Source organism: Pelobates fuscus, unplaced genomic scaffold, assembly GCF_036172605.1.
Source record: "Pelobates fuscus isolate aPelFus1 unplaced genomic scaffold, aPelFus1.pri scaffold_24, whole genome shotgun sequence".
Lineage (NCBI taxonomy): Eukaryota > Metazoa > Chordata > Amphibia > Anura > Pelobatidae > Pelobates > Pelobates fuscus.
The window spans coordinates 609,116-628,777 of record NW_026961888.1 but is presented as its reverse complement, the minus strand read 5'-3'; the positions used below and the strand labels follow the sequence as shown (position 1 = coordinate 628,777).

General features: G+C 47.5%; 3 protein-coding genes across 3 annotated transcripts; 1 reads left to right on the top strand and 2 right to left on the bottom strand.

The window, feature by feature from the left end:
• The first annotated feature begins 11,003 nt into the window (after positions 1 to 11,003).
• On the top strand, positions 11,004 to 11,414 carry LOC134584824 (histone H3). The gene has a single exon (XM_063440645.1). It carries the CDS (start codon positions 11,004 to 11,006, stop codon positions 11,412 to 11,414), a length of 411 nt encoding a protein of 136 aa, XP_063296715.1.
• A 751-nt stretch (positions 11,415 to 12,165) lies between these two features.
• On the bottom strand, positions 12,166 to 12,477 carry LOC134584823 (histone H4). Its single transcript, XM_063440644.1, has one exon. It carries the CDS (start codon positions 12,475 to 12,477, stop codon positions 12,166 to 12,168), a length of 312 nt encoding a protein of 103 aa, XP_063296714.1.
• Positions 12,478 to 13,363: 886 nt separating this feature from the next.
• Positions 13,364 to 14,008, bottom strand: LOC134584799 (histone H1B-like). The gene has a single exon (XM_063440623.1). It carries the CDS (start codon positions 14,006 to 14,008, stop codon positions 13,364 to 13,366), a length of 645 nt encoding a protein of 214 aa, XP_063296693.1.
• Positions 14,009 to 19,662: the final 5,654 nt, after the last annotated feature.

The following is a 19,662-nucleotide window of genomic DNA, read 5'->3' as shown; positions in this document are numbered from 1 at the left end:
GTTGTGGTGTGATGACCCCCCCCCCCCCCATGTACCAGCGGGGGTCATCACACCACAACCGGACCCGAGGGGACAAGCACAGCAAGAGTGGGCAAAGATGGCCGCCAACACGTGACCAAGTGTGTCCCAGACTCCAGGGATCCCATTGCCCTGGCATTTGAACGCTTTTGGGAGCAATACTGGGAACAAGCTAAACAGAGCCAAACAAGACCCACGGCTGCAACAAGCCCTCCACAGAACGGGGACAAACCACCACAGCCAGGGCGGAAAGCTGGCGCTACACAAGCGGGGAAGCGGAGGAGGAAGCCGCACAAAGCGTCCCGACACAGAGCTGACAAGCGGGTTCACTCAACTCCGTACCCCCCACATGCCTACCAAACAGCGGGGGCCTCCAACAGCCTCTAAAGCGGCTCCTACATCGGAGAAATCGGAGACGGAGCGGGCCCACCCGAAGGTAGTCACCCATCATGCACTGCCCAACACCCGATATGACCAGCACCTTGGCACAGACCTGCTGCACTCTCCCAGACGGGGAACAGGCTGAGGGTCGGACCGGCCCTGGGACAGCATGACTGTTGAGAGACGTACTCACAAACTGCTACTACACCCTGGACATTAACTGTCCCTCTTGGCGAACACGAGTACTAGCCCTTATGCATACTGCTGGCCTGTGAGGGTGACTTTATCCCAACACGAGCTTGTTATAGATAGAAGCAGCATTATCTATTTGTTTTTTGTTTTTTTTCGTTTTATTACTCAATGGTACAGATACATCTATGCCGGCTAATTGCATGTCATTACTTAACTTAGCCTGATTACAGCCAGGCTACCAACATGCTTACTAATGTAGAAAGGTACTGCTGGGGATATCTCACCTCTATTAACGTGCTTACAAGGTGGTTTTATAGCTCACCGGTTTAACATTGTAGTCTAACCTGTTTTCAATGTTGTAAATTCTCTGATATATAGCTGATAACAATCTAACCTGGATAACCTAGTTTAACGCTGTTATTGATAATATTATTAGATATAACTCTTTGTCATGCAATAATAATCCATAAAACTGTGCTATGTTTTAATGCCTAACCAATGTAAATCTATGTATGACGCTCTGCATGCTCTAGCTGTTGTGGCATTGTGTGCTTTATGTGATTTTTCATGCACAAATAAAATAAAGAATTAAAAAAAAAACACGAGCCAAGACTTAGTAAAGGGTGAAGTAGAACTGTGTTATCCAGTGTGTGGTGGCCACTCGGGTAGGGGCAGAAGTCTCCCAGCTACTCTGTGTCCCAGATACCGCACTTCAGCCATACCAATGTGACACTTGTCTGGCTTCAGAGTTAAGCCAGCTGCTCTAATTCGGCCGAGAACCTTCCCTACATGGATCAAATCTTCCTCCTAGGAGTCACAATTGATAGCTATGCTGTCCAGGTACAAACGTGCAAATTCCTGGAAGCCATTGAGGAACCTATCCACCATAGGTGGCTGGGACATTCTTCATCTAGAACGGCATGACCTGATATTGGAATAGGCCAAGCGGGGTGACGAATGCCGACTTGGGGATAGCCTCCTCGGCCAGGTGAATCTGCTAGTAGCCCTTGCATAGGTCTGTTGTGGCGAGATACTGTCCCCATGCTATATGATGCAATAGTTCCTCCAGGGCATGGGATAAGAGTTGGTAAGAGTCCGATCGTTCAGTCGCCTGTAGTCCACGCAGAAGAGTGTTGTTCTGTCCCGCTTCGGTACTAGGACTACAAGCCAAGTCTGAAGCCTCAATCACTCCTAGTCACAGCATTTACTGTATATCCTTCCGTATCTCTTACCGGACTGCCTCGAGAATGTGGTAGGGGTGGTTGCCTCATAGGTGCTTGTCCTGGGATTTCCACGTTGTGTACAGCCAGGGTGATGTACCCAGGGTCTTGGGAGAAGGTCTCTCGTTTAGCTTTCAATAATTTGTGGGCCTGAACTATTTCTTTATCAGTCAGTTTGTCTCCTAGTTTGACTTGAGCGATAAGGTCAACTTGGGAGTCTCCCTCTAGCAAGTCAGGTAATGGGAGGCTGTCTAGATCCTCAGAAGCTGGGGCGCACACTGCAGTTACATCGTCCTTCCTTTTTTTGTACTCTTTAAGCATATTAACGTGGAAGGAGCAGTTTACTCTCTCATCTGCACAGCTGGCTACTACATAGGTGGTATTGCAGATATGCTCCACCACCTTGTAGGGACCCTGCCATGCCGCCTGTAATTAATCATGACAGACCGGTTAAATCTTTTGTCCAACACGGAAACTACGCAGTCGGGTACCCCGGTCATACCATACTTTATGTCACCCCTTGTCAGCTTGGAGGTTCTCTTTTACCAACTTAGCCAACTGTTCCATGTGGTCACAGAGTTTTAGCACATCCCCCCATCCCAATGCACTGTGATGAGGTCCTCGTAATCTTCTCCCATATAATAGTCCAAAGCAGTTCCTGCGGTACCTCCCAATATGCACATAAGAAGTGCGGTAGGAGTCGCTCCCAGTCTTGGCAAGCAGTGTTCTGTTGAACCGCTCGCAGATATATATATATATATATTTTTTTTTTTCTGCGGGTTATAAGGAGAACTCAGAATGGATTTTACTGAGACTACCTAGAAATCCCAAAGCTGACCTAAAACGGATCAAGCAGTGTCTGTTCGGCTTTTTTTCCTTTTTCCTTTTTTTTTTTTTTAGAAATTGTTTATTTTAAAATTCTTGCAAATGTAACAATTGATACTTCAAAAATGTGTATAACATTGCTGCTTTAGTCATAATGTCTAGTACAAAGTTCACATTCAGTAACAGAAATACTTGTAGTCGACATAGAGGGGAAGTGAAGACCAAAAATAATAAGGGCGTTGATATTCAAATAGATTCGCTGGTAGTTCAAGGTCTCATATTATCTCCAGGTGGGTGTCACTATCGGTCTGTTTGACTGGTGTTCATGAAGTTACACTAGGGTTCCCAGGAGGTCATGTATATGTGGTATTTGCCGGTTAGTGAGAAGCTAATTTCCTCCATTGTTCTAATGCTTTCTACTCTCCGTACCCAGTCCCTAATGGTAGGTGGGGCTGTTTTTTTTTTTTTCCAGTGGAGGGTGATAAGCAGATTTGCTGCTTTGAGCAGATGTATGTCTAGGGTCCTAGTGTCCCTTGGTATGGAGGGAGGCAATATAAGATATAGGAGTGTTTCAGGTGGGTAGGGTATGGTGGTTCCCGTTATGAGGTGTATGAGACTGGAGATCCGTGACCAGAACTTTTGGTTCACCGTGCATGACCACCAGATGTGAGCCATGTCCCCAATGGCCTCTAGTCATCTACAGCAGTTATTGGACGTGCCTGGGAATGCCCGTTTGAGTTTGGATGGGGTGTAGTGCCATCTAGCTATTTTCTTATAGTTACTTTCTTGTGTCGCTAAGCTGGTGGATGATTTTTGTGTCAGGAGGAATATTTGCTTCCAGTCATTATCTGCGAAAGATAAGTGCAGTTCTTGTTCCCAGTGTTTTTTGTAGAGTAGGTTGATTGGTTGGCTAGTGTCCTGTAGTAGGCATATGTGGTTTTGACCTGTTTCTTTTTGAGTGTGCATTGGGTCAGTGCTCGGTGACCTTGTTGGGGGTATTTGTTGGTCCGCAAAAAGTGAATGAGTTGATCGTAGAGAAATTTTTGAAGGGTCGTGGGAGTTCCCTGCGGGTGTAGGGACGACAGGGGCCTAACTCCCTCATTGTCAAGGAGGTCTCGTGAAGGTAGGTATGCTGTGGTATGATATTCTCGGTTTGCCGCTCCCGATTCACCAGGCTTGAAGAGCGGATTGTGAGTCAGTGGATATAGCGGTGATGGGTATGGTGATATGTCCGCCGCCAATGACTCATGTGTGACCACATTCTCAGTGTCGGAGTAATGGTCGGGTGTTGTTTGTGCATAAGGAAGGATTGGCCAGAGTTGTGCCATGGTATTGTGTGTATGGGGACACGGAAGATGTTATTCTCTACATCTACCCATTGTTTGGTCGTGTTTTTGCCTGTCCAGTCATAAATCCTGGCCAATAGTACTGCACTGTGGTATCGTTCCACATCTGGCAGCCCCAGATCCCCCTCCGTCTTTGATCTTGTGAGCAGCTGATAGGCTAGCCTGGGGCGTTTGTGGGACCAAATAAATGTCGTAAATAGTTTTTGTATGGCAGCAAAGAAGGTTGTGGGTAGAGTGATCGGGAGAACTTGCAGCAAGTATAATATTCTTGGGAGAATACTAATTTTCAGGATATTTATCCTGCAAAACCAGCTGAACTGCGAAGTGTGCCATTTAGTAAGATCTTTGGTTCTAGCTTGGATTAGCAGGGGGGTGGGGGGTGGTTTCATATAGTCGTGAGATAACGGATGGTAGTGCTACCCCCAGATATGTTATATGCTCTGTTCCCCAGGAGAATGGGAAGTTTGATTGTAGATGTGTTTTGGTCGAGTTTAGTACTTTCAGTGGGAGGAGTTCACATTTACCTAGAGTGGCTTGAAAGGTGAACACTTTGCTATAGAGAGACATCTCCTCCAGTATATGAGGGAGTGAGGAGCTGGGTTCGGAGACCGTGAATAGCATGTCATCTGCAAATGCTGATATTTTGTGTTCTGCCCCTCCAAATTTGAAACCCTTGATGTTAGGATTTTCTCTAACTCCCTGGAGGAATGGCTCCAGGACCAGGACGAAACGAAGAGGGGTGCTATTGGAGATGGGTACTGGGAGTGAGAGTTGGCCGTTCACGAGTAGCCTAGCCGTTGGTCTGGAGTATATAGCTCCCATCCACCTTAGCCAGTTTGGGCCAAAGCCCATCTGTTCCAGGGTGGCAAGCATCAGGGACCAGTCCACCCTGTTGAAAGCCTTTTCGGCATCTCTGGAGAGTAACAGTGTCTGGGTGTTTGTGTGTTCAGAGTGATGCATGAGATTAATGAGTTTGGTGATATTATTTTTTAGCTTCTCGGCCTTGTATAAATCCAGCCTGGTCTGGGTGAATTAGCTCTGGGAGCTTGAGGCGTAGGCGGTTAGCTAGTGTTTTAGTGAAATTTTTTTAAATCAATATTTTTAAGTGAGATAGGCCAATATCTCCCACATTGGGTCAAATCTTTACCTGGTTTGGGTAGAGTGCAATAGTGGCTTCCGATGCCTGTGGGGGTATGGAATTGTCTTTAAGTAGGGAGTTGAGTGCGTCTAGGAGTGGGGGTATGAGCTGGATGGAAAAGCTCTTGTAGTATTTGGCCGTGAAGACATCTGGGCCCGGGCTCTTTCCTAGTGGGAGGGAGTGTATCACTACTTCTAACTCCTCTTTAGTTGTGGGAGAGTCAAGTCTTTGTTGTACGTTGGGTGGGATTGTCTTGGTGATCCTTTGTTTGAGGAAAGCTCTTATGTCAGTAACATCTGGGGGGAGAGTCCCTCAAGTTGTAAAGTTTGTGGTAAAACTCCTGGAAGGCTAGCATGATGTCCGCCATCAGATTTGACTTGGTCCCTTGTGGAGTCTGTATGGATGAGATAAATGTGGTTTGTCTTTGTGTTTTTAGAGCTTGCGCTGATAGTCGTCCCCCTTTGCCCCCTTGGGTATAGTACCGGTGTCTGGTAAGAAGAAGACTTTTCTTGATTTGTGTTCCATTAAGGGTGGCTAGCTCTGAGCGTTTATCCAAAAGTGTTTTATATGTGGTGAGGTCTAGGTTGTTTTTGTCTGTGGATTCAAGTGTTTCAACAAACAACCGGGCACCTATTTTAACTAGCAAATTGTCCGGCAGAGCTGCAGAGGCATATCGAGCAGTATCAGAATCGGAAATGCATCTATACGAGAAGGTCAAGGAGAAATGAATGGTTCAATACAATATAACCCCGGAAACCTACCGGAAAAACAAACAAACGAGAGGATTACGTTAAGGGCACAAAGACTACTATACCAAATGGGCATTTTGAAGCTCAGCCATGATATTCCCCTTGCAGGGCAATTAGACATTTGGAAAGCGAATCATCGGATCATACAGGGATATAGCCAAACCTTTGATATGTGTCAGCGAGTAGAGAAAAAAGGTGAATACCCGAAAGCTAAATAAAAATCCCTACCCATAGTAGATGAACCCTTTCACCGAGTAGCAGTGGATCTCATATGGCCCCTAAGTAAGTCTAGCCCATCGGGGAAGAAATTTGTCATAGCGGTGGTAGATTACGCAAGCATATACGCGGAAGCTATTGCCCTCCCAATATAAAAGCTGAACTGGTTGCAGACGTCTTGGTTAGTATATTAACCACGGTTGGGTTTCCCAGAGAAATACAATCTGACCAAGAAACCCAGTTTACAGCAACTCTGACTCAACAGATGTGGCAAAGTTGCAGAGCAGAGCCTAATATCACATCCCCATATCACCCCCAAACCAATGGATTATGTGAGTGCTTTAACGGTACCCTTAAGCAGATGCTTAAGAATTTTACCGCCACCCACATGGACTGGGAAAGGTTCTTGCCCAACTTACTGCTCGCATAAAGAGAATTCCCATAAGATTCCACTGGGTTCTAACCTTCTAACCCTTGGAATTGTTGTATGGTAGAAGAGTAAAGGGATTGTTAGACCTAGTAAAAGAGCACTGTGGAGGTGTGGGGGAGGGGGGGGGGGGAGACATGGGAGAAGAGGGAACCTCCATTGTGCCATATGATCTGGAACTCTGGGACCAGCTGCAGGCTCTTACTGAATCCGTTCGGGAGAGCTTGAAAATGGCCCAGGAGAGACAGAAGAAACAGAAACAAAAGGTTCTGGTGCTTAAATCTACAAAACAGGATCAACTAAGGGAGGGGTTAGGTGGCAGAGAGATGTAGGGAGGAGGTGGAAGATTGAGGGAGGTGGTGAACGGTGGTAGAGTGCCTGAGGGAGAGACAGGGTGACACAGTAAGGGAGCGGTACAGTGGTGTGAAAGTGAGGGAGGGGATTCCAACTGGTGGCCCCTGGTGTCTTTGATCCCTGGTGCTCCAGTAAGCTCGCTCTACAATTTGTCCTGAGAGACTGCACAGTCTGCAACTCCACCAGGTGTGAGCTGCAGATTGTGCAGTGCCTCACAATATCCAGAAGTCAGAGCATTGAAGTGGTATCCCGCGGCGACGGTCTGATTGGCCAGAGATCGCGAGACACTGCCTAGTCAGCGGAGCTGCAGACTGTGCTGGCTTTCTGCTTCTCAGGACAGAGTGGAGGGACCTCGCAACCAGCGGCATACCGGGCAAGGTGTGGGGTCCTTGTACCTGACACAGTATGCCTGCCCTATGGCGAGTTAGGCCTTAGGCAGCCGCCTAAATCGCTGCTCAGTGCCGACTGCGGTCTCTCTCCCTCCAGTGCAGCATTTTCTATTTGAAGCTGGGAGGTAATGATAGTCAGTCACTTCCCAGCATCTCATGCTACAGGGATCCCGTTGGGCAATTAAACAGTGCTTACCGAGTCCCTCTGCAGCAATGCCCATCAGGTTTCTTTAAGTGTATGGGCTACCCAATGGGCAAATCACTACAGAACTCCAATTTTGTTCTCGCTGGACCATAGGTTCCTGCAGAAAACCAATTGGAAAAACGCTGTTTGAGTGTATACAGGCACATCTGGTGAGAAAGTGTATAATGTGTTGGCGCAATAAACAGGAAAAAAGGCAAGTTACAAAAAAAAAAAAAAAATGCTTATGTCTTTAAGATCAAAACAGGCTTATCAGATTGTCTTTAATAAGCTCAACATTTCTGCAGACACTAAAATCATCATGCTGATATTTAGATGAAGCCTCAATGGTCTAAATTGTTCTTTACTGGCAAACACCAAATCAAAAAAAAAAAAAAAAAAAAGAGGATTTCCATGTATCCAAAAAGTAATCGTATGTGGACTAATGTAGATACTTTCTAAGGACAGGTATCTAATTCAGTCGGGGGTTGGCTGAACAAATGGATACAACTAAACCTTTAATAAGAATAAAGCTAAAGGGGTGGGATACCCCAAAAGAAGTCACCAATATCAAGACTTACACAAAATAAAGACAATTACAAAAATAAATCCGTACATATCCAATGTGCAATAAAGGGAAAAGCCTGCTAAATGTTCCAAAGTAAGCCTGCGCACATTCCCCATAACTAGTGGAAATGATAGAAAATAGGGTAGGTAGGCTAGATATTGCACACTAGCTGTTTTGAGGTATATATGTCAAAAAGACCTTTTAAAGTCTAGTAAAATACTAGCGTGAGCAAAAAGACGCTAGAACCACATACTAGGCTTCCATGAGTTGCAACATAGTAATAGACAGTATCAGGATGAAGTGAAACATTGTTTCAATAGGCTATAACAAAAGAGAGAAAGAAAGGGATACACTTATCGAGTGAAATCCCTGGCCATGTAGCCATTTGGTAAAGGATTAGGTATAAGATCTCCTACAGTAGCAGCTTTTATAATATCCCTAATGTGACTTCAAGCGCTACCCTGAATAAGAAGCCTGTCCCTAATCTACAGTTACTAGATATACAGCCGCCCAACGAATATCTTCTAAGATCAAGTCCGGTATCTAGGTAGACTTGAAAGTAATAGAGCGGAGCAAACTGAGCATTAGGTGGCTAAATCAGCATGTGAGTGATACAAGTGTCTAAAATGTGCAAACACTAGCAGCTCGAGATCTTCAGAGTTACAGGACAGCATGGAAAGGGTTAAGTGAAAGGAAAGCTACACGTTTGCGTGAGCTTGTGGTGGGCAGCAAGTAAGCTGTAGAGTTGATGCATGGGTGTGATGCCAGCTCTGAGAGAGACAGTGTGGGTGGCTCTTAAAAGAGCCTTTGTGTTAGCGGGTGGTCAGGGAGGCGGACATTTACTTGGCGCTGGTGTACTTTGTGACAGCCTTGGTGCCCTCAGACACGGCGTGCTTTGCCAGCTCTCCGGGTAGTAGCAGGCGCACGGCAGTCTGGATCTCCCGGGAGGTGATGGTGGAGCGCTTGTTGTAGTGAGCCAGGCGAGAAGCTTCTCCTGCGATGCGCTCAAAGATATCATTGACAAAGGAGTTCATGATCCCCATTGCCTTGGAGGAGATGCCGGTGTCGGGATGGACCTGCTTCAGCACCTTGTACACGTAGATGGCATAGCTCTCCTTCCTGCTCTTTCTACGCTTCTTGCCATCTTTCTTCTGAGTCTTGGTGACGGCTTTTTTGGAGCCTTTCTTGGGGGCTGGTGCGGACTTTGCTGGATCAGGCATGATTAACGCTGTTAGCTCGCGAGCGAATAGCAAGCTGCTCCTCCGGCGGTTCTATTTATAAGCGGACCATGTAAATGAGGCCCTTCCGCTTCCCTTCCTGCGATTGGTTGCTAAAGTCAGATGACGTAAGGAAGCGGCTGTTTAACACTAGCTCCAGCAATAGATTGGTTCCCTGTATAACGTGTCTCTAATTGGCTGCTTGTAAAGTCATCCAATCACAGAGCAGAGTGTGTTTATAAATAGCCTGTGGTAGGGGAGGAGTTTTCATCTTCTTGCATTCAATCAAGAACAAACATGTCTGGCCGCGGAAAGCAAGGTGGAAAGACCCGTGCAAAGGCGAAGACTCGCTCATCCCGAGCGGGACTTCAGTTCCCAGTCGGCAGAGTCCACCGTTTGCTGAGGAAGGGCAATTATGCAGAGCGTGTGGGAGCCGGTGCCCCCGTCTATCTGGCTGCAGTGCTGGAGTACCTGACCGCTGAGATTCTGGAGCTGGCAGGGAATGCCGCTAGAGACAACAAAAAGACCCGCATCATTCCCCGCCATCTCCAGCTCGCTGTCCGTAACGATGAAGAGCTCAACAAACTGCTGGGAGGAGTGACTATCGCCCAGGGAGGTGTCCTGCCTAACATCCAGGCTGTGCTGCTGCCCAAGAAGACCGAGAGCCACAAGCCCAAGAGCAAGTAAAGCGGACAGCTGCTGCACCGGCCTCCCTCACCTACCAAACACAAAGGCTCTTTTAAGAGCCACCCACGTTCTCCACAAAGAGCCGATTAATTGTTCTGCTGCGCGCAAACCGTTCCTTGTATCTATACACACACACACACACACCACGCTGGGAGCTCATAAGCAAGCTAAAATATTAGGGCGCTTCTGTCACAGCACTGACTGAGTCCCATTTGCAGTCCATATCCTGTCCAACATTCCAGCTATAGAACTAGTTAAAATCAATGGCTGCCATGCATGTCTATGATAAACGCAGCAGCAAATTAATGCCAATTGGGGCAAGTGTATATAGTGTGCAGGTCCTCTTTTGTTAAGCGGGGCATCTCTACATGTCGCTCACTCTCAGGATTCCCCCCTCTCCCGCTGTCTGGAGGACATGCCGGGTGAAACCTACTATGAGCGTTCAAATCCTAGCGGCGCTACAGCTCTGTTGTCTGTGCTGCTGGATGAGTTAACGCAGCCTTAATAGCCTGGCCTCTCGGCTGAAAACATTGTTTCAATAAGTGGATGCTTTGTAACATTTCCTGCTGCTCTGTCTCCTGGAGCTCATTTGTATGGCTACTGAGCGTCCTGTGAGTGAAAGTCCTTTATCAGACGTGGCTTCTATCCCATCGAAAGAAGCGGCCTTTCTGCATGTGTAAGAGGTCAATGTCCCATGCACCCCTCCCCCTCGATAAAGCCTATACAGCTATTAATAAGTATGTTGGGAGGAATACGTCCATTACTGCCCACTGCCATTCCTTTCAACTAGTAGCGTCTATAATAAATGCTGTCAGGACAGGAAGGGTCACTAAAGGCTTAGATCCCTTCTTTGGGCGCGTGGTCTCAATAGATGGAGGAGGGGGGAGGGGATGAAGCAGTTGATTTGAGCGGGCATTTTGAATGTGGGGGAGGGGATGAGAAGCAGTTGATTTGAGCGGGTATTTTGAAATGATTTACTATTTGTTTTCAGCCAATCAGAACATACCACCCACTTGATGAACCAATGAAAACGCCGTATCGGCTATAAAGCCCAGGCTACAGCGAGCAGCGTTCATTCCCTTTCGTTTTGCTACAATGGCCAGAACTAAGCAGACAGCCCGTAAGTCGACCGGAGGCAAGGCTCCCCGCAAGCAGCTAGCCACCAAAGCTGCTAGAAAGAGCGCCCCAGCTACCGGGGGAGTGAAAAAGCCTCACCGTTACCGTCCAGGAACTGTGGCTCTCAGGGAGATCCGCCGTTATCAGAAGTCCACCGAGCTGCTCATCCGCAAGCTGCCCTTCCAGCGCCTTGTCCGTGAGATCGCTCAGGATTTCAAGACTGATCTGCGCTTCCAGAGCTCTGCTGTCATGGCTCTGCAAGAGGCTAGCGAGGCTTACCTGGTTGGTCTTTTTGAGGATACCAACTTGTGCGCCATCCACGCTAAGAGGGTCACAATCATGCCCAAAGACATCCAGCTGGCTCGTAGGATCCGAGGAGAACGTGCTTAAGTTGAAACCTGCTAACAAACACAAAGGCTCTTTTAAGAGCCACCAAATCTGCACTCGAACGAGCTCCAACACATTTATAAAAACGTGTCTTTTAGCCTGTGACTTTGAGCGGGCTAGCTACGGAGCCCTCACACTACAATGCTCAAATGTCCCCACATATCCCATTTTCACGTCAGGCAACGATGTAGCCATCATCTCTGCTGGTCTATTTCACTGGCGATTTTACAATAACTTCACTATTTAGAATCCATCGTGTGGAGAGGCAGCAGGAAAAAGACTACTTTTTCGCTTAGAGGAGAATACATAGTTAACACAGGAGTGCATATGCAAAGCTAGTAACAATGTTTCTATTTAAGTGGCTGCAAGCATGTATTAAATGTAGGCAACAGTAACAATACACCAAAACCAGAGCTTTCTTGACAGTGTGTGTACGTACTTGCTCATAATCTAAATGCACCTCACTAGATCATAATTTTTTACATCCCCTACCATTAACAGAAGGCGGCTCCAAATCCTCCGATGGTTCAAACATGCGGTCTACAGATACAGTGTTTAGCAACCTTTCCCGTCTAGATGTTTGGGAGCAGCCTCTACTACTATCTCCTTCTCGGTGTATCTATGTAGATAGCAGGCAATTTATCAGGTGTGGAAGGGGTTAAAGTGATTAGGTTCAGTCTTTTAGTGAAAAAGTGGGTGGCCCTGAAAAGGGCCTTTGGGTTAATGGGGTGTGCGGTAAAGTCAAGCCCGAGTTTTAACCTCCGAAGCCATAGAGAGTGCGGCCCTGGCGCTTAAGAGCATAAACTACGTCCATGGCGGTGACAGTCTTCCTCTTGGCATGCTCGGTGTAAGTGACGGCGTCCCGGATGACGTTCTCCAGGAATACCTTCAGCACCCCGCGAGTCTCCTCATAGATGAGGCCGGAAATACGCTTCACGCCTCCCCTGCGAGCAAGGCGACGAATTGCAGGCTTGGTAATGCCCTGGATGTTGTCACGAAGAACCTTCCTGTGACGCTTAGCGCCACCTTTTCCGAGACCCTTTCCTCCTTTGCCTCTGCCAGACATGGTTCTGCTCTTCTTTCTGCACGAACGATATGAAATGCTGTGCAAAGCTCTTCCTTATATACTCCTCGGACGGACCGTATGGGGACCTGCAGCAAAGGAGGCGGGCGTTTTAAATACGCCCCTTCACTTTTTTTTTTCCCTCTCAATAATATGCTTAACCCTCTCCTTCCGTGCTCGAAATGGTTCTGGCGTTTAAAACCAAAGCTGTTTATGCTTCAAAAGATTTCACAATCGTGAAATCTTTTGAAGTATAATCATTTTATCATGTCTTTAGTGTTTCTTTGATAGTCGACTTAGCTACTGCACAAGGTATCATTTCTTGGGCTTTATCACTCTTTGAATATCGAAATAAGCGCCCGTTTCACACGTGGAGAGAGGACGAGGACAGTCCCTTTTATTATCACCATGTACAAAATCGCAATCCCTAAAATATGTTCTGCTTTATTATCTTACTGAAAAAGGCAATAACATTAAATCTAGTCTGGAAGGACACTGTGTGATATTCTATATATTATATGCGTTTCTCACTAAAACTGGCCTTTCGCAATTTAATGAAGAAACACCCTCACTATCTTAGAACGGAGGGAATTTCTAAGCCAAAAAAAAATAAAAAATCAACGCTCAAGTGTAGCACTGGTATACGGGGACTTAGCCACACCGACAAGATACATTCCTGTGTAATCTTTTCGAGCACTAGATGCTGGGATTACAGGATTCATTAGGTTATTCCTGACTTTAGAATGAGGGATGGAGGGGGAACGGTATGTGTGACATGACACCAAAACAAACACGTTGCCATCACTGATATATAGCTCTGAAATGAGAATGTGGTGGCTCTTACAAGAGCCTTTGGGGTTTGGAAAATAAAATTAAATGCGAGCAAGGCTTATTTCTTTTTGGGAGCTGCCTTTTTAGCCTTTGCAGGACTCTTTGCGGCTTTGGGTTTGGCTGCCTTTTTGGCAGGGCTCTTCACGGTCTTCTTAGCCGGGCTTTTCACTACCTTCTTGGGCTTGGCGGCTTTGACTTTCTTCGGACTTTTGGTGGCCTTTTTAGCGGAGGCGGCCGGCTTTTTGGCCTTTTTCGGGCTCTTTGCAGCTACCTTCTTAGGTTTGGCTGGAGACTTGGTGGCTTTCTTCGGGGCAGGCTTCTTGACTTTAGCCGGTGCCTTTTTCTTGGTAGCCTTGTCCTTGCTCTCCGCCTGCTTTTTGTTGAGCTTGAAGGAGCCGGAAGCTCCGCTTCCTTTGACCTGGACGAGAGTGCTTTTAGTCACCAAGCCCTTGAGAGCCAGCTTGAGGCGGCTGTTATTCTTTTCCACATCATAACCAGAAGCAGCCAAAGCCTTCTTCAGAGCTGCCAGGGACACCCCGCTGCGCTCTTTAGAAGCGGACACAGCTTTGACAATGAGCTCGGACACGCTAGGACCGGAGGGCTTAGCGACTTTCTTGACACCGGCTGCTTTCTTGGGCTGCTTCTTCTTGGAGGCGCTTTCTACCGCAGGTGCGGCGGCGGGAGCTGGGGCGGCTTCAGACATGGTCACTATTCTCTATGAAGATCAAGCAATAATACGCGCCCGCAGCAGCCTCCAAATTATACATCTCCAGCTAGCATCTTATTGGCTGATCTAACCACGCTCTGATTGGATACAGTCTTATGACACACCCTCCACTGTCCCTACTCCATCTTTTCACACTCTGCTCTCACGCTGTGTTTCCGAATGGATAAAACGAATACATTTAGGTAAAATAAGAGGACGGAGGTCGATGCCATCTATCGTGGAATGTACTAAACTATCTAACCAAGAATTCATTAGCAGCTCCATGGGTCCCGAGGGTTGTCACGATCTAGCAGAGCCGGTGAAAGCTGACACATCTCCTTTGGGATGAGCCTGATGTTCTCCACAAACATTACTGTGATAACTATTAAAAGAATATATTCCAAGGTTTTCTTTCTCACTCTTATGCAAGAAAGGGAAGGGGCCCGTGTTATCAAGGTGGGTTGAAGCTCGTGTCGTAAAGAAACAGAGAAAAGGGATTTTGATCCTCGTTTGTTCAGACAGGTAGCTCAGGTAGGATGTAGTAAGATCATAGCAGAAGAGCTCTTAGTCGTGGCAATTTTTAAATTACATAATTACATAATTGTATGTTATATATCTATGTTTACCCTCTAACAACAACTAAGACCAGTTATATTAAAACACACACACACTGTGCTCTCCAGGAAATCCTTTATGAAGCCTGGTGTAGGTCTGGCACAGTAAACAACAGCAATGAGTTCCGCACTCTAGGGACTTTTTCCAAAACATCAAAAACATTTCAATGCTATTTCAAATCATGATAAAAACATGACAGCAAAAATTGTCCTGATTTTAGCACCAAATTAGGAGCTAACATGTTGATCTGTGTGGCGGACCACCAGGGTATCACCTTCATGGATTCCCTTTCCCGTTGTATTAGCTAGTACAGCTTTCCACAAATACATTTGTCTAAACGTAATGCTGGGAGTCAGTGGCGTACACACGACCCATGGGGCCCCGGTGCTAAAATTGATCCGTGCCCCTCCCCCCACACTTACTCTGCGCGGCCCGGGGTCGCAACACATGGCGGCAGGCTCCGGGTTGCAGGGCTGCGACCCCTGTGACCGCGGTATGTACGCAAGTGTATGCAGATACACATACACTTAAAGGACCACTTTAGACACCCAGATCACTTCAGCTCAATGAAGTGGTCTTGGTTCCTTAAAGGACCACTTTAGACACCCAGATCACTTCAGCTCAATGAAGTGGTCTGGGTTCCAGGGCCCTCTAGTTTAACCCTGCAGCTGAATACATAGCAGTTTCGGAGAAACTGCTATGTTTCACTGATGATTAATCCAGCCTCTAGTGGCTGTGTCACTGACAGCGGCTAGAGGCGCTTCCGCGATTCTCCCTGTGAAAATCACAGTGAGAAGACGCTCGACGTCCATAGGAAAGCATTGAGTAATGCTTTTCTATGGGCGGTTTGAATGCGCGCGCGGCTCTTGCCACGCATGCGCATTGGGAGCTGAGAGGCAGGTCGGGCGGAGGGATCCCCAGCGCCAAGGGAGTCAGGCGCTGGAGAAAGGTAAGTGCTTAAGGGGTTTTAAACACACACACACTCTCACGAACAGACGCATACACACTAGCTAACAGACACACAAATTTACTGCCAAAGACACACTCAGTGACAGACAGAGACACATACACACTCACTTACAAAACACACACTCTCACTGACAAACACACACTCACTAAGACACCTAAGACTCACTAGACTCACTAACCTAAGACTCACTAACAGACTCACTAACAGACACACACAAACTAGCACACTCAGTAACAGACACACACACTCACTCACACACAGACACACACACTGACACTCACTAACAGACACACACTCAATAACAGACACACACAACTAACACACAGTAACACACGCAAACAAAAACTAACACACTCACTGACACTCACTAGCAGACACAGTAACACACACACTGGCACAAAAATGTGCACTAACACACACACACACACACACACACACACTGTAGCACTAACACACATACACACGTTTTTTTGTGTGTTTTTTTTTCAGATTTAATCCCGCAGCCTCCCTTTCCAGTCCAGTCCAGGGGCTGCCCGGCGACCGGTCCTGCTGGCTCGTGAGGGAGCACTGTCCCCTGAGCGCTCTCTGCCCAGCTCCCTCGCGCATTTTTACTGATGCCGGAGCCAGAATATAACTTCATATTCCGGCTGCAGCATAAGTGCGGGGCGCGCAAGGGAGCTGATCAGAGAGCGCTCAGGGGAGAGTGCTCCCTCGCGCGCGCGCCCGGTAACACCAGGGCCGGCCTCGGGGGCCCTGATGTGGCCAGCTCCTTGTCCCCCCAGTAGAAGAGTCTGCCCACACTGGCGTACATACCGAGTCGCTAGGTGGCCGGGCCCCCTGGTGGGCCGGGCCCAGTCGCAGCTGCAACCCCTGCGACCGCGGTATGTACGCCAGTGCTGGGAGTAGATCTGGTTTATTCAGGCAAGGCACACAGAATTTATACACAGACCCCCAGCATGGGGTCTCCATTCATGGACACACAATCCTGGACACACTTTGATGGACTGCATGGTACCCTGACTGGGCACCTCTGCCAAGCTTGCTTCCTAGCTATCACTGGGACACCAGTAGTGCTATAGCCCCTACCCGCTGCAGCTTGGCTGGGGTCTATCCAAACTTTCCTAACCTGTAACAGGGTCCTAGTGATTAAGCTCTCTTGCACAGAGTATAGCTGTCTCACCCAAACACGAGCCAAGACGGGACGGAGCCTTACTGCTGAACCGGCCGGTCGCATGCTCGGGATACAGTTGCGGCCTGCGGAAGGTCGAGACGAGGAGAGACGGCCGCTCTCCCTCGGGTCCGGTTGTGGTGTGATGACCCCCCCATGTACCAGCGGGGGTCATCACACCACAACCGGACCCGAGGGGACAAGCACAGCAAGAGTGGGCAAAGATGGCCGCCAACACGTGACCAAGTGTGTCCCAGACTCCAGGGATCCCATTGCCCTGGCATTTGAACGCTTTTGGGAGCAATACTGGGAACAAGCTAAACAGAGCCAAACAAGACCCACGGCTGCAACAAGCCCTCCACAGAACGGGGACAAACCACCACAGCCAGGGCGGAAAGCTGGCGCTACACAAGCGGGGAAGCGGAGGAGGAAGCCGCACAAAGCGTCCCGACACAGAGCTGACAAGCGGGTTCACTCAACTCCGTACCCCCCACATGCCTACCAAACAGCGGGGGCCTCCAACAGCCTCTAAAGCGGCTCCTACATCGGAGAAATCGGAGACGGAGCGGGCCCACCCGAAGGTAGTCACCCATCATGCACTGCCCAACACCCGATATGACCAGCACCTTGGCACAGACCTGCTGCACTCTCCCAGACGGGGAACAGGCTGAGGGTCGGACCGGCCCTGGGACAGCATGACTGTTGAGAGACGTACTCACAAACTGCTACTACACCCTGGACATTAACTGTCCCTCTTGGCGAACACGAGTACTAGCCCTTATGCATACTGCTGGCCTGTGAGGGTGACTTTATCCCAACACGAGCTTGTTATAGATAGAAGCAGCATTATCTATTTGTTTTTTGTTTTTTTTCGTTTTATTACTCAATGGTACAGATACATCTATGCCGGCTAATTGCATGTCATTACTTAACTTAGCCTGATTACAGCCAGGCTACCAACATGCTTACTAATGTAGAAAGGTACTGCTGGGGATATCTCACCTCTATTAACGTGCTTACAAGGTGGTTTTATAGCTCACCGGTTTAACATTGTAGTCTAACCTGTTTTCAATGTTGTAAATTCTCTGATATATAGCTGATAACAATCTAACCTGGATAACCTAGTTTAACGCTGTTATTGATAATATTATTAGATATAACTCTTTGTCATGCAATAATAATCCATAAAACTGTGCTATGTTTTAATGCCTAACCAATGTAAATCTATGTATGACGCTCTGCATGCTCTAGCTGTTGTGGCATTGTGTGCTTTATGTGATTTTTCATGCACAAATAAAATAAAGAATTAAAAAAAAAACACGAGCCAAGACTTAGTAAAGGGTGAAGTAGAACTGTGTTATCCAGTGTGTGGTGGCCACTCGGGTAGGGGCAGAAGTCTCCCAGCTACTCTGTGTCCCAGATACCGCACTTCAGCCATACCAATGTGACACTTGTCTGGCTTCAGAGTTAAGCCAGCTGCTCTAATTCGGCCGAGAACCTTCCCTACATGGATCAAATCTTCCTCCTAGGAGTCACAATTGATAGCTATGCTGTCCAGGTACAAACGTGCAAATTCCTGGAAGCCATTGAGGAACCTATCCACCATAGGTGGCTGGGACATTCTTCATCTAGAACGGCATGACCTGATATTGGAATAGGCCAAGCGGGGTGACGAATGCCGACTTGGGGATAGCCTCCTCGGCCAGGTGAATCTGCTAGTAGCCCTTGCATAGGTCTGTTGTGGCGAGATACTGTCCCCATGCTATATGATGCAATAGTTCCTCCAGGGCATGGGATAAGAGTTGGTAAGAGTCCGATCGTTCAGTCGCCTGTAGTCCACGCAGAAGAGTGTTGTTCTGTCCCGCTTCGGTACTAGGACTACAAGCCAAGTCTGAAGCCTCAATCACTCCTAGTCACAGCATTTACTGTATATCCTTCCGTATCTCTTACCGGACTGCCTCGAGAATGTGGTAGGGGTGGTTGCCTCATAGGTGCTTGTCCTGGGATTTCCACGTTGTGTACAGCCAGGGTGATGTACCCAGGGTCTTGGGAGAAGGTCTCTCGTTTAGCTTTCAATAATTTGTGGGCCTGAACTATTTCTTTATCAGTCAGTTTGTCTCCTAGTTTGACTTGAGCGATAAGGTCAACTTGGGAGTCTCCCTCTAGCAAGTCAGGTAATGGGAGGCTGTCTAGATCCTCAGAAGCTGGGGCGCACACTGCAGTTACATCGTCCTTCCTTTTTTTGTACTCTTTAAGCATATTAACGTGGAAGGAGCAGTTTACTCTCTCATCTGCACAGCTGGCTACTACATAGGTGGTATTGCAGATATGCTCCACCACCTTGTAGGGACCCTGCCATGCCGCCTGTAATTAATCATGACAGACCGGTTAAATCTTTTGTCCAACACGGAAACTACGCAGTCGGGTACCCCGGTCATACCATACTTTCTGTCACCCCTTGTCAGCTTGGAGGTTCTCTTTTACCAACTTAGCCAACTGTTCCATGTGGTCACAGAGTTTTAGCACATTCCCCCATCCCAATGCACTGTGATGAGGTCCTCGTAATCTTCTCCCATATAATAGTCCAAAGCAGTTCCTGCGGTACCTCCCAATATGCACATAAGAAGTGCGGTAGGAGTCGCTCCCAGTCTTGGCAAGCAGTGTTCTGTTGAACCGCTCGCAGATATATATATATATTTTTTTTTTTTTTTCTGCGGGTTATAAGGAGAACTCAGAATGGATTTTACTGAGACTACCTAGAAATCCCAAAGCTGACCTAAAACGGATCAAGCAGTGTCTGTTCGGCTTTTTTTCCTTTTTCCTTTTTTTTTTTTTTAGAAATTGTTTATTTTAAAATTCTTGCAAATGTAACAATTGATACTTCAAAAATGTGTATAA

Bases quoted from the DNA above. Each gene is read 5' to 3' on its own strand.
- LOC134584824 (XM_063440645.1), top strand. From the start codon at position 11,004: ATGGCCAGAACTAAGCAGACAGCCCGTAAGTCGACCGGAGGCAAGGCT.
- LOC134584823 (XM_063440644.1), bottom strand. From the start codon at position 12,477: ATGTCTGGCAGAGGCAAAGGAGGAAAGGGTCTCGGAAAAGGTGGCGCT.
- LOC134584799 (XM_063440623.1), bottom strand. From the start codon at position 14,008: ATGTCTGAAGCCGCCCCAGCTCCCGCCGCCGCACCTGCGGTAGAAAGC.